This window comes from Mustela erminea, chromosome 13 (assembly GCF_009829155.1).
Source record: "Mustela erminea isolate mMusErm1 chromosome 13, mMusErm1.Pri, whole genome shotgun sequence".
Lineage (NCBI taxonomy): Eukaryota > Metazoa > Chordata > Mammalia > Carnivora > Mustelidae > Mustela > Mustela erminea.
In genome coordinates this window covers 37,242,496-37,257,452 of record NC_045626.1, presented here as the reverse complement: position 1 = coordinate 37,257,452, position 14,957 = coordinate 37,242,496, and the positions used below count along the sequence as shown (strand labels likewise).

Sequence of the window (14,957 nt, the reverse complement as noted above, 5' to 3'; positions counted from 1 at the left end):
AATTTTTTATATATCCTCAACAATGAGAAACTTATATATGTCAAAATCGTAATAACATTTTTGGGAATTGTCAGAAGTGATTTTTAGCCAGTATGATGAATGATCAAAATCGAGAAGATCATTTGAAGTATAAAAAGAGGCAACACAAATAAAAATAATAAGACCAGTTTATTTTTGTCCTTCATAAACTATCACAGCAGTTTGAATGATGACACTTTAAATTTGTTTGCATTGCTTCATTGGAAAAAGTACAAGCCATTCCAAGTGATTCTTTGGAAAGACAGAATTATTTTAGATGCTACAAATTGTTGTGGCTTTTTCAAAAAATGTTGTCTCATTACTTACACTTTACATAAAATATATTTTAATAATAATGTTGCTATCAATCCTATAAAACTTAAGCTATTTAGTATTACAAGGAAATGCTAAAATTATAAATATCTGCTGAAAAAAAAAGATTAATTGAAGCATACCAAAATATCTTGTGAATGAATGACAAGGATTAGTATTAACATAGGTGCCTTGAAAAGATACTAAAACTCTTCACTACTGATTTCTTGTCTAAAGATATGAAACTATTCTCTGGCTGTCTATTCTGTTCCATTGATCTGTTTTTGTACCAGTACAATACTGTTTTGATTACTACAATTTGTAGTATATCTTGAAATCTAGAATCCAGCTTTGTTTTTTGTTTCTCTTTTTTTTTTTCCAAAATTGCTTTGGTTATTTGGGCTCTTTTGCAGAGAACAAACAGATGGATACTGGGGGGAGTTGGTGAGGGGATGGGGATTAAGAGTGCACCCATCTCGATGGGCACTGAGTAATGTATAGAATTGTTGAATCACTATACTGTACACCTGAAACTAATATATTGCTGTAGGTTAACTAAACAGGAGTTAAAATAGAAATTTAAACACAAAAAGAAAAAATAACTACCCCATCCACCTGATCTTATAATTCAAAACTTCCCAAATAGTGATTTTTGCATATAAACATGTCTTTTGTTATCATTCATCCTATTATACTATCTTGTACTCCTATAACTTCTTATTTTTTGTCATTTTGAAAGAAACTTATAATACATTCCTTTTCTGCATTGGAAAGAACCAGGATAGTGAGAACAGATGCAGACTGAATTAAGAGGAAAGATCTATAAAGAGAAAAAGGATTTTCCAAAAATATAGATGGTTCTCTCCTCACAGCGAAGGATCGCTCCCTCCTAACAGGACTCCCTGCTGATCTTGTATCACAGAACCATTCATATTAACCATGAAGTATGTAGGACTTAGGGGAGTGGAGGGAGTTTGAAAAAGACGTTGTTCTACAGATGGGGAAGACCACCTGCTCCGGGAATTGTGGCACGTGCTATGACCCACTGTTGGGTCACATTTTACAGAGCAAGTCTACCCTTCATCTTTCCTCATCACTTTGATATGTCCCTCATACACAAAAGCACCCCTCCCAGAACTGTTGCTCTCCTTCTGGTAATATGGACTCAGCCTCAACGGAGATAACCCAGTCCTACATGTGTGGAAGTGTCAAAAGAAACCAAAGGGTTTAAGTTCAGAACTGGTTCTCCAGCTATAAGAATATATTCTGTTTCTTGATATGTTAGAGGTTCATTGAATGTCTTGTGTCTTTCATCTCAAATGGTTCTAAATTTTTGTGGGTTTTTTGATGCAGAAAAAAGTCACCTTAAATGGGTTCTTGGACACTCTCATGTCCGACCCTCCCCCTCAGTGTCTGGTCTGGCTGCCCCTTCTGCATCGTCTGGCGAATGTGGAAAATGGTGAGTAGTTACTCCTGAGCTATGGCAGTTTTTGGAATTAGCAGGCTGTCATGTCTACAGTTATTAAACAAAGGTCATTCAGTAATTCTTGAGTTTTGAAAGAAACTTTCTCCCTGATCAGTAAGACCTTCGAGGTCCACTGCAAAATTAGGACTGTTGATTCCATACGCTTATTAAATCTCACCGTGTGTCTCTCAGTTACAAGTCACGTGGGGCTGTAGTCTTGCTGTAGCAGAAGAATCTCCATAATGAATAAGACATTTTCCAGGTTTATTTTTAGGTCTGAACTTCCAATATTGGTGTACATGGCATCGACCATTCCTAGGCACTCGGCCAAGAATAGGCGGAGGAGATAGAGGGGAAAATTAGATTATGGTACCTTGCTAATCTTCAGTCATATGTTCTGAGTGGAGCTTTCAATGATTGTGGTTACATAAAGAATAACTTGACCAAAGGCAAGAATTGTTGTTGTTTAATATCTTTAGCTCATAACGTGTAGACAATTACTTGGATTTGGTTATATGTTAGCTTCAAATCTCAAGTATTTTACCTTGCCTGCTTTATAATTCCAATTGTCTGTTAGAGAGAGTTCGGTGTCCCTCAAACTATCTGAATTAGAAGTGTTTTCACATCATTTACACATCTCTTTGGGCTCTGTCCATCTGTCTCTCAGGAAAGAAAGAAAAAATTGTTAAATGGAGGTAATGTCAATCATGAAAGAAGACCATCAGCCACTCCATTTTTTAATGAAATAATTCAATTCTCTTATCCAGTTTTCATATTCTCCCTCATTTCCCTTTCTTTTTTCTCCCTGTTTTCCACTTCTCTCCACCCAGTGGAGAGTCAGTTGTTTTCATCTGTTGTGCCTCTGAGTCTTCTAGGGAGCTGTGCTGGTCTCCTGGAGACAGGGAGCAGTTTGGGGGAAAGACGAGTCAGTTTAGGTAATTTATATTCTCATAGTGGAAGAGCTGGAAGTGGAGAGGGAAATTTGTGGTTAAAAGAAGACCTATTCTCCATCCCCTTTCATTTCCCCCACCTCCACACACATGCGTGAAAAGGGTGGTGAGAGTCCAGGAATAAACATAATTCTCCTCTCAGCCAGAACTGACTAGCCTCTGAAATCACAGCACACAGCAGAAAAACACAGTCCCTGTTTGGCTGCATTTTTCCTTATTCTGGCTCAGACTTTTATTTTGTCTTTTTTTTTTTCCTCCATTTCTTTCCCCCGTAGTCTTCCATCCGGTTGAATGTTCCTACTGCCACAGTGAGAGTATGATGGGATTCCGCTACCGATGCCAACAGTGTCACAATTACCAGCTCTGTCAGGACTGCTTCTGGAGGGGACACGCTGGCGGTTCCCATAGCAACCAGCACCAAATGAAAGAGTACACCTCATGGGTAAGCCAAGGTCCAGGCAACACTTACCCTCGTATGTGTTAACGTCACTCAGAATGCAAGGGACCAGCAAAGATGGCGGCGGGACAATCAAGAGGCAAACCTAACTTCTGCTCTAGCACGCCTTCCTTCCCCTCTCCCTCCACCCCACCCCCACCTTACTGGGACATCTTCATTGCGGCATCTGAAGCCATGTCGCATTCTAGGACTTACAGTTTAGGCAGACTCACACTCTGTTATTTCTCGGGACGCAGACAGCTCAGTACTGGCTTAGATAACAACTGAACTAGCAACTTTGGGACATAATCTCGTTTTCACAGTAAGTTAAGGTTCCCTCCGAGTTTTGTTTTGTTTGGGGTATGGGAATTTCTTAAAAATTGTCATTAGTTCCTTGGCTCTCAGATTCTGAAGCTCCGTTAAGTGCATGGCTAGAGCTTGTAAAAGGAAAGATGGGTGAGCCTGTGGGCTTCGTGGTGCTGTTCCAGTTTCCTTTTTTGGAGGCAGGGAGGTAGTCTCTATGAGCAGATCATCCTTGCGTAAACTGTGAGTGACCGGCTTGCCAGAGGTGACCTGTGAGAGTCTGTCCACGTGATGCATGTGTGGGAGGAATCCAACTGGGTGAGCTCGGGGTTCAAGCGGTTTAGTTTGCTGATCTAGGTCTCAGTCACTCAAAGATCAGGTCCCCAGAGGTTGTTCCTGTGCTTCTGTGAAAGTACTGCCCTATGTATGGATTGGGGTTTGTGGGCTGTATGATCACACCTGCCAACCGCTCTTGGAGTAGTTCTTACACAAGAAAATGCAAACTTTTTATTATGAGTTTTTTCCTAGATTTTATGCATTTCAATTAACCCATACCCTTTACTCAAAGAGTAACTTATTCTTTTTTTTTAAGTTCTTCAGAAAATCCATTTTATTTTCTTTTTTAAAGATTTTATTTTTTTATTTGTCAGAGAGAGAGGGAAGGAGAGTGAGAGCACAAGCAGGGGGAGCAGCAAAGGGAGAGGGAGAAGCTGACTCCCCACTGAGCAGAAAGCCTGATGCAGGACTCGATCCGAGGACCCTGGGATCATGACCCGAGCTGAAGGCAGACACTTAATGACCGAAACACCCAGGTGTTCCCAGATAGTGCATTTTAAATCAGAACATTCTTTCTAGGAATGATTATTGGGAACCAGCATTCAGTGTAAATATTTTAATTTTTCAGCATCGTTCAGACTCTGAATTTGAGTACCAGTTTTTCAATAAGGGGTCGTATGCTGAGGGCTTTGGGCCAGAGCAGATGCCTCCTGTCACTGGTGGTTATGTCACATGCTAGCATGGATCTTCCAGCACAGATCATGAAACACTGTTTAGTACAGAAGATAGGAGAAAACGTTTTCTATTTTCTTATGGTCGATATACTACCAATTTTTCAAACTTGTTCTATCTCACATTCTGGAGGGTTAGTGTTTGAAGACTAAGCATTTTTAATGATCGTTTTATGTAAATGCTAAAGTCAGTTTAGGCGCCTCTTTTTAGAGATTGTGGACTCCAAATTAAATAGTTATATGGCAGAACAACGTCTTTACAAGTAGGATCAGACCAGTCAAAGGGATAAAGAGGCTGCAGTGTGTATGGGGGTGAAAAGCTGTTGCAGTGGCTGTGTTTTAGGGATTCTAAGAATTATATGTCCTAACAAAAGCCAAAGAGGAACTTCTTGAACAACGCTTCTATCACTTAAGCATTTAGTCATGAGGACAAAAGTCGCTTCATTGTATTGCCAATTATGGGCTCTCTGCATAAAAGCAAGTGACAGAATGGTAAATGACTTCTTGTGGAAAGGAAAAGCTGCTGTAAAGATTTATTACATGAGGGAGATTATTTCTGATAGAAGTGGCTGTGAAAAAAAAAGGAAAAAAAAAGAAAGAAAAAATAATTTTTTAAAAAGAAAGAAAAATAACAATAATAAAAAAAAGAAGTGGCTGTGAAATTTTAAGATCTACATCCCACTCGTCTAAATGAAAAAGAGATAACATGATGCTCTGGAAAGAACATAAATTTTAAACTCCAAAATCCCTGATTGAGGTTCCCCTTTCAGTTTCAACTGGATGGATCCAGCCATGCCCAATACATCTTGCACCCAGATGCCTGTGAAACCTTCTGCTCACCTTCTTACTTCCACTTCTGTCTCCTCCCAGATCGTTTTCTGCTCTTAAGCAGGAGTAATCCTTCTAGAATCACATCTGCTCCTGTCACCTCTATAATATAAAGTCTTCATTGTCTCGCTCTGCGTTTGAGATAAAGACCATGGTCCTTGATGTGGCAGTGCAGGACTTCAAGGGTCTGTCTTCTACTTTCCTCTCCAGAATGAGGTTTCTTCTTCCTCCATCTGGAATGACCTTCCCAGTCCCCTGAGCTACTATCAGAAGGACTTCTGCTGGTCCCTTCAGTCCCAGCTCAGATGTCCCATGCACAATGACTGCTTTCCACTCATCACAGCATTTGCTGACACAAAACCGCAGGAGGCAGGCACTCTGGTGGATTGTCCCAGAACTTTAGTTTCAGCACGGAGCAAATTCCCTTAGAGTAGTAGGTAGTTGAAGATTTCATGGATAAATCAATGAAGAAATGAATGAGTGAATGAATGAATATCTATTATGAAAACAAATCATCTCTGAGAATGTAACATCAATGTTAGTTCTTCTCACTTCTACCTTTCTTCTTCTTTCCAGAAATCCCCTGCTAAGAAGCTAACTAATGCATTAAGCAAGTCTCTGAGCTGCGCTTCAAGCCGTGAGCCCTTGCACCCCATGTTCCCTGACCAGCCTGAGAAGCCACTCAACTTGGCCCACATTGTGTGAGTATCTCTGCCTTCCAGAGGAAGACATTTTTCTTCATTCATGCATGTTCACGTCCATACAAAGGCAACTTCATATCAATTGCTAGGGATCGAGTTTTAAATTTTAATTTATAAAAAACAGAATAATAATGGGATTATAATCTTTTATTGTAGGGGTAAACAGTACTTCTGTCTTGATGTACAAGAATGCTATGCTAACGTTATCCACCTACAGGTAGAAAATATTCAAAAAGCATCATTATAAAATACAGTTGTTAGTAGAGGTTTTACTGGACAGTAACAATCAATGAAATTAACCATAATGAGAAAATTTTAAAGCACACTGTACCTTAATATCACTTGTGCTTTGAGTCCCAAATATAAAAGCTCCTTGTTTCATTTATCTGCAAAGCCAGTCATCTTAAAGATATCAACAAATCTAAAAATCGTTTTTGTCTTATCCTAAACTGCACAACTTTAGAAGAATCATGGCCCATACATGGGAAGGTAGAAAGGGGAAGTTGGTGGTAAAATTCCTCAGAACATCCAAAAACAGACTTTAAAAAGTTCTTTCTCCAAAGTCTATGTGAGTTTGGTGGACAGAGGGTGATATGTGCAGACACGGTGCTCCCGCCCATTCCTTCCACCTTCCAGAAGCCTCAGGCCCTGGAGCCTCTCTCAGACCTGGGTGGCCAGATAACAGGGGAGGCTGAGGGAGAAGTGTTTCTTCCTGGATATTATCTTGGCAAGCTCACCATCTGCTTCCATACCCAGTTAGGAATTACGTCATTGCAGGTACCATCAGAAAGACTCTAGAAAAGGTGGTTCCCCCCTCAACACAAACCACTTTTTGTGTCGCACAGTTCAGTAGGACCAGCCGCACTCAGGGTTCAGTAGGACCAGCCACACTCAGGGCCTCGGTTTGCATGTTGACATCAAGAGATGGCTGATCAGACCTATCAGCATTGGAAACCCCCCAGTACAAATTTCGTGCGTCAGGAAGTTCAGAACGTGATACGTCAAAGGCGCCATGATGGCTCAGAGACCTTTATGGAAGCGGTCACTCTTTCCTCTGGTGGACCTAAGCAAATGCCATCAAATGATTTGTGCTACATCATGTCTATGGCTTTGTGTACATACCACGGGGCTCATCTTGGTTTGCTCCCAAGTGTACACGGAGGGTTTACTGCCTTCGGCAATACACACAGCCTGGAGACTTACGTTGCTGGCATGGGCTAAGCATCCAAAAAACGAATGTAAGCCAATTCTGGAGAATGTGACTAACTTATTTTTGGAAGTTTTGATCCTAAAAATAAGCCTTAAAAGAAACCAGGGATAAATAAATCTGGGGAGTATCCCAGAGGGCCAGTAGCTTGTAGAAAACGACCTCATACGAGCTGTTCTTACTAAGGTCTCAACAGTGTTTCTCCCCGCCACACACACCCCATCCCGCCATAGACAATCCCTACGTTGCTAATAAATGAGCAAAGTAACTGAGAGCGTCTCTCCGAGCTCTGCTGTACAGTCACTTCCTACCAGCGCCGCTGGGAGTTTCAGCCCAGAGAGCAACGTTCCTTCAGAGCTGATGGGTGTGAGGAAACTAGAGGGAGAGATGTGAACAGCATGACTCTGCGAGTTTTGCAGCAGAACAGAATTAGGATGCTTCCTCCCACTTGGAGACAAAATTAGGAAATGAGACAGTGAAATAAAAGTCAAGTTCGTGGTCACACTGCAGTATTACATAGCCCAGGGCCTGTACCCAGTCGTGCTCTGGCTGGTGGATGTGTGTATTTAACTGGCTAATGAGTAAACAAATTTTTACCTGTCTAGTGGCAATCTGATTTGACGTACTATTCACTGGACTCACTGAGGGCACTCTCTACCCAATTTGAGTTCCACGCAGAGTTTTGGGATTCCCTTAAAATTCTACACAAATAGGCCTTTTCCTGAGAAAAATTCCATATATTTAACCAGATTCTCCGAAGAGTCCTCGAATCAAAATAGTGGTCTGTACTCATGGATAATATATTTTTCCAGGGTGAATGTCTTAATTTTAAAATGCAGTCTGTGAAAAACATTTAATTGTTGGAATAACATACAGGAAATTCTGCGTGCAGAAGATCCAATTTCTGTTAGACCAGAATTTTTTCCTATTTTTAGTTTTAGACATTTTTCTCTTTCATTTATTATTAAAATGTTTTTGTTCTGATCAGATAGCCATGCCTTTTTCTTTTGTTTGTTTGTTTGTTTGTTTGTTTTGATGGGGATAGCTCAGACTTCTAATTTTAAAATATGCCGTTCATGTAACTGTTCTAAATTACCGTAGGTATGTAAGGCCACTTAAGTGGTAACATTTTGGTATTTTGGCATTTGTTCTAAGCTGTTGAATTTCCTGTTAATTTCACCATGATTAACAGTCTCTATTGCATTCAATTTCTTGCTGCCAAAAGTGACACTTGGTAAGTAGTTCAGTAGTCCCCTGTGTGCTTATAAAGACGTAATCATAATTATAAGTGGTTATGAGACACAACACAAGTGAGTAACATCAAACTAGTTTAAAACTAATTCTGTCTTAAGCGGAATACTTTCTAGTCACAAGATGAATGCCAGTTTTATAAAAAAAATATCCTCCGTGAGGGCAGCTGGGTGTCTCAGTTGTTAAGCATCTGCCTTTGGCTCAGGTCATGTCATGATCCCGGGGTCCTGGGATCAGGTCCCAAATCAGGCTCCCTGCCCGGTGGGAAGCCTGCTTCTCCATCTCCCACTCTCCCTACTTGTATTCCCTCTGTCATTGTCTCGTTCTCTCTGTCAAATAAATAAATAAAAATCTCTTAAAAAAAAGTTCTCTGTGAAGGTCTTGTCCACAAGGAAAATTTTGCAATCGATCTGTGTGACTTTATCTTGTGGAGCTATTTCTTTCTCACAAGAATCAATACATTTAAAATTCCCAGTGTGACCTAGTTATTAGATAAAGTAACTTCCCATTTGATGATGGAGGAAATAAGAACCTCAGTCCCTTTGATAGTCACCATTTGGTGCCAAGATTAGTCATTCTGTGTCCCAAGTTCAACATCTTCATGATGAACCTTAAACAGGAAGCCATTTACTAAGAAACTGCAATTTCAGCTTGGCAGTGACCAGGTTCTACAGAGTAAATTTACCAGGCTAATTAAAAAGTATTCCAAGTCAACTTGTTTTCTCATTTCCTAGAGCTAGAGCATGGTGGGAAAGTTAAAAAAGACTCAAAAAACCCAGAAATGTTGGCCAAGTTGATGGTTTCAACTTGTTGCAAAGTTAAAAGAAAGCTATTTCATTCTTACTGGTTGTTTTTTTTTTTTTTTTTAAGATTTTATTTATTTATTTGACAGACAGAGATCATAAGTAGGCAGAGAGGCAGGCAGAGAGAGGAAGAAGCACCCTCCCTGCTGAGCAGAGAACCCGATGCAGGGCTTGATGTAGGGCTCCATCCCAGGACCCTGAGATCATGACCTGAGCCGAAGGCATAGGCTTAACCCACTGAGCCACCCAGGTGCCCCTCATTCTTACTGTTTTAACATCTGATCTACCTAACTTTTCAAAATTCACAGAGGACATTTGTATAAAATTCACATCCTGCCTACAAGGTGAAAGTGTTGTGCTCAAGGGAGAATTAGTTTTAAACTAGCCTCAAGTGTCAAAGACACATCTTACGTAAGTAATGCAAAACACTCAGATAGTCAGCTGATATGTTTAGACTAGATGAAATAGGCTGCTGTTTCCACCTCCCCCAGGAAATAATGTCTGTAAAAATCTTCGAACACTGTTTAGCACCAAGTACTGGGAACCAAAAGTTTCAATGAATTTTTGCATATTGTGCTGACCTTTTAAAGCCTGTATAGCATCGTTTCCAGTTGCATAAACACACTGGGATAAACAAGTCTACCTTTTTCTCAGGATCTCTGCATTGTGGAATCCAAAACCAACTTTGGTTCCCTAAGGTAGAAACTAAACTGTTAAAACTTTATCTCTTGATCAAGCCAACACAGATTCTGTAGGCTACCATGATTAAAGTCTGGCGTCCACAAATTCTGCTTCATCAAACTTCAGTACAGAAGTATAGTGAGAACAAAATTTCCTCTGACTTGGAATGATGCCCTGCCTCATTACCCATATTCTGAACTCTCAATCCCATCTCATGGAACATATTCCAGTGAACCTAATAGAAGACTAAAAACCACTTGGAGATGAGATATGTGTCATAGCTCTATCATTTTGCCTGAATGAAGTCATTAGTGACAGGGACAGGATGACAGGCTAAAATGAAAAATACAACTGGAAATGACAGATCCCATGCAGTTGGGGTTTAAGGCCATTCACAGTTCTGAGAAATACTGAACACTATTTTCTTTCTCTCGTCATATGAAAGGAAGTTTAGAGGATGCCTTGCATACGTGCCCTATTGTGTAGAACATCCAGATAACAATCCTGGTGTGCTTGACTGCATCTTCGCATAGAGCAAGAACAATTCAGGCTCAATATGATTTTGCAACTGGCCCCTTCCAGACCAGGTGTCTTGAGAAAGAGCCATTGTTATGTGGAGCACAGGAGAAGTTTCTGGAACTTCCGCTTTCTGAGAGGATATAGATTGTGCTTATCATCAATTTTTTAGAGGTTCTCCTTTGAGAAGACAGTGGACCTGAGGCCACCTCAGAGTCCTTGCTCCATTCAAGAATATGACTCAAGGGACGCCTGGGTGGCTCAGTTGGTTAAGCAGCTGCCTTCGGCTCAGGTCATGATCCCAGCGTCCTGGGATCGAGTCCCACATCGGGCTCCTTGCTCCGCAGGGAGCCTGCTTCTCCCTCTGACTCTGCCTTCCACTCTGTCTGTCTGTGCTCGCTCCCGCTCGCTCTCTCTCTGACAAATAAATAAATAAAATCTTTAAAAAAAAAAAAAAAAAAAAAAAAAAAGAATATGACTCAAGGAAACATGAAGGCTCAAATCTCATGGATAAACATGCCTGTGGTGTCCAGTGATTTTCCTCCTAATGTTTATTGGACATTCCACATTTTTAAGGAAATGTAACTTCCCAAAACACTTAAAGAATTTCATTGCAAGATATAAAATTTTGTGTTGATTCCAGCCCCTTTCCTGGAAAGGTGGTAGATAGTTTTTAACTTGAGACTTCTATTTGTTTTAACTTTCCCCTCACATTGTCCTTCGTTTTAGGCCGCCCAGACCTGTAACCAGCATGAATGATACCCTCTTCTCCCACTCGGTCCCCTCCTCAGGAAGTCCTTTTATTACCAGGAGGTAAGTTCCAATCTTATTATGAAATAAGCCCTCCCCTTGGGAATAACCCCTGATTCTATGTTAAGAAAAATATTCCAGTGCAAGCCAGGTGTGGAAGATTATTGTTAGGAACTGGTTTGTAAGTATCTGTCACAGGTTTTCACTTTCATTCTTTTGGATGCTTTTGACGATGGCTGGGATGGCTTTTGGGATGAATATCATTTCTAGAAACTTGAATTTACAATCTCCCCACAGTAAGAATATGGGGTGTGTTTAAGTTTTATGATCGACACACCTGTATTCCATGTCGTTGAGAAAGTCACCTTCATAGCACTTGGAATGGCCCCTTTAAGAGAGAGAATTGGAATTTCAAGATGCAATGAGAAATTATTAGGTACATTCTGAAACAGCTTATAAATCTCATCTTATAATTTGGTGAGCTCTGGAGTTCCTGAGGCTAGAGGCTGATGACCAAACTTGGAAGTATAGTTTTTGTTTAAGTGATTTCAGGGATGGTAAGAAGAACTTCTTAAAAAGGAGAAGGTGTCTCCTATTTTTATACAAAAATCCACCCCCACATGAGCAAAGAACAGGTGAAGCAAATACTGCTCTTAGTGCTAGCTTGTTAAAAATGCAGGGTCAAGAGGCTCTCCAAATTGTTTGCTCAAATCTCGTAAATAAAGTACCAGTGACTTATTTTATAAATACACAGAGAAGGCTCACAGGAAAGCGGAAACAAAGGTAAGGAAATTTGGAGTGAGTAATGAACATAAGATTTCAAGTGCCTTTCAGCAGAAAACAAAACAAAATGAAGCAAAACAAAAACCAACTTCTTGTTTCATAAAAGGAACATAATCGGTCTGCTCCCCCCGGAGAGGTCTCTGAAATACCATTTCCCTCTAGTAGCCTGGTACGTTCAAGTAAGGATTTGCACACAATGAGACTCAGAAAGCTGCTGATTTTTTTCCCCTAAGTTCCTGTATTTGCCCATCAGCAAGAACATGAGATGAAGATGCTCCCCGTAATTGTAATTAGCATAATAAATAAGACGAGGTGGTTCATGGTGTTACCTCCCAGTAGATTATGCAAATCTGTAACAAGTGGAAATGCGGAGGCAAAACTGAACTGCAGAACCTCCAGGTGAAATGACAGGGTCTTGGCCCTCAGTATGTTCTTTTTCGCACTCCTTCGCAGAGCCACCAGCGAGTTCAACCATCTTTCCTACCGTAAAGTCTAGAAGGGACGCGGGCCCATTCTCTCTCGCTAGGGAAGATCTGGCATGACTTTGAGAAAGATGTGCTTTTATTAGGAGAGCCTGCATTCTGCAAATGTCAAAGCAGAGCTAGACCCCATCCTTACTGAAGGTCATTTTATATCATTTCAGCTCGGACGGTGCTTATGGTGGATGCGTCTAGATGGATAACATGGCTTCCTCTCTTCTAAAATATTGCTATTATACTTTGAGCTGTTCTGGTTCCTCCAGGGTGCGTGGTACCCATTAACCCAAACTAGGATCATTTCCCTTTTTTCCCATTTTCAGTCCTTCTGGAATGTTCCCTGTGAACCACAAATATGTTGTTTCAAGTTTGTGGGCCTTGCTATCTCTCACCATGGAGGTTAGCCTCTGATTTCTGTTTCAAGGGTGCTGTTCAATAAAGCTATGTACACTGAACATCTTTCCTCTCTGAGTGGGCCTTGCTCTGTCCATGGAGGGTTTTAACGAGGTCTCATTGTTTGCACCCCTCAGGTTACCTGAGGGGCTAAGTGCATCCAGCCCTGTGGCTGAGGAGCATTCGCTCATAAAGCTGTACATCAGTCAGCTTGACCACAGCCCACGGTCAGTATTGCTGCTCTGAAACACTAACTGTAGCTCGTAGTGCCATAGCTAGACTGCCGACCATCCCACTCTGTCACTAAAATCCTCTTCTAGTGTGTCTCCATAGAGATAGCGACATCTTCTGGGGCTTCATGAGATCCCATTGAGAAGTTCAACCAGAGCTGGCCTTCTTGGCTCTTCCCCTCTCTGTTCCACTTCTATTAGTGACTTTACAGCCTCGTAGCAGCATCTATGAGATCCATACATATGAAAAGTACCAAGCTGGGTCTTCTTCTTTGGAGGAGTCTCTGCTTTTGTAGAATCTGCAAGACCCCAGAAGGTGATTTCGTAGATTCTTGAATCAAAGAGCTTCTCGGAGTGATTGATCTGTAGCACTAACTGGGTAAGACCGGGACAAGATCCCGTGGCTGGACCACATTATTGTGGTAAATTACGGACTTGAGAATTTACACCTTACTGTCTCACTGGGCCTGGGCCACTTTCCCCCCAGGTAAGGCAGTCTGATTCCTATCACAAGAACAATTTCAAAACCAATTCATGCTCTCAGTGCTTAATTTTTGTCACTTGATAATGCTGGTGGTGACCCCCTGTTTATTTCTTAACCGTGTCCATACACAAAGGTTGATGGAAACCTATTGTGCCAAAAGCAGGCATAAATTAAAGGTCCTGTTCTTCCTACATTTGGAACTGAACCAAAGAAATATGACCTAGAGCTCTGCCTTCCACTCCTGCCCAAACCCAATGGCCCTTTTTAAAAAATCTGATCAAATCGGGGCTCCTGGGTGGCTTAGTCAGTTAAGCGTCTGCCTTCAGCTCAGGTCATGATCCGAGGGTCCTAAGATCGAGCCCCCCTTGGGCTCTCTGCTCAGCAGAGAGTCTGCTTCTCCCTCTCTCCCCTCCCCCAGCTCATTCTCTCTCAAATAAATAAATAAAATCTTTTTTGAAAATTAAAAATAAAAATCACATGAAGCTAAAACCAACAAGCCAAGATCAGTGTTAAGGCAGCATTGAGAAAGTAGGGAGGTCTGGCATACAGATATTTTATTTAGCTTGAGTTTTGGGTCTTTCGTGTTGTGAGAGATCTTGGAAAGATAAAGCAAAATGAGGATGAATTGAAATCACCGCTCCAGAATCCTCAATACAGACACCGGGCATGACTCACCTAGAGTCCTTTACAAGCATATCACTTTGATCTTCAGAAGGCACTGGGGTATATCTTTGAAGTCCTTTGACACCCTAGCAATCTACCTCACACAGATTCACAAGTGTATAACACTGGTTACCATCACCATCTGTCGCAGCCCTGATCTTATTTCCATTTCTAGCTATGTGCTTGATTCACCTTTCCCTTACTTGAAAGAAAAGAGGGAATTCTCAAAGGCACCCGCCCTTAAACTTCGGAAGTCTTCATGCATGTGGGTGTGCAGGCCTGTGTGTGCTGTTAGGTACAGTGTAGGTCAAAGGACATAATTCGTGGACTAATTCACTTCACTCGCTTTTGTGATCATGACTATATCTCTAAACCCACATTATTATAAATGCATAAATTTATAGGGAGAAAATGCTAGAGCAATGGAACTCCCTCATTACCACTGGGAAAAGAGCTCCAGGGGCCATTATGGTGTGGCAGCAACATTATGTACACCTATGAAAGATTGGCTGTCATCATTGCAAAGAGTACTGCAAGGACCCTTCACAACCCTCAGTGAGGTACCCCTGCCCATTGGCTATCTTTGCTGGCATCATGCCCCCTTCGTAAAATCTTAATTATCTTGATACAATCGTTGCCTCATTTATGTGAGAAAATGAAGCAGTCTTATCCCATGTAAAGTAAGATTCTTTAATTATGA

At 41.1% G+C, this 14,957-nt stretch overlaps 1 protein-coding gene across 27 annotated transcripts in view; it reads left to right on the top strand.

The window, feature by feature from the left end:
* The window catches only part of DTNA (dystrobrevin alpha), a 356,301-nt gene that overhangs the window by 283,274 nt on the left and 58,070 nt on the right, over positions 1-14,957 (top strand). For 12 of the 27 annotated variants that reach the window (XR_004277999.1, XR_004277998.1, XM_032310167.1 and 9 more), the window contains 6 exons: positions 1,684-1,789; positions 3,021-3,187; positions 5,896-6,020; positions 8,453-8,461; positions 11,208-11,291; positions 13,018-13,107. Coding sequence is in view for 25 of the 27 variants with exons in the window: in XM_032310167.1 (XP_032166058.1) it covers positions 1,684-1,789; positions 3,021-3,187; positions 5,896-6,020; positions 8,453-8,461; positions 11,208-11,291; positions 13,018-13,107 (581 nt within the window). In the remaining 2 variants the exon portion in view is untranslated. Of the gene's footprint in view, positions 1-1,683; positions 1,790-3,020; positions 3,188-5,895; positions 6,021-8,452; positions 8,462-11,207; positions 11,292-12,654; positions 12,963-13,017; positions 13,108-14,957 lie in introns of those variants that run through there. The other 15 variants (XM_032310174.1, XM_032310185.1, XM_032310184.1 and 12 more) reach the window with 5 other exon arrangements.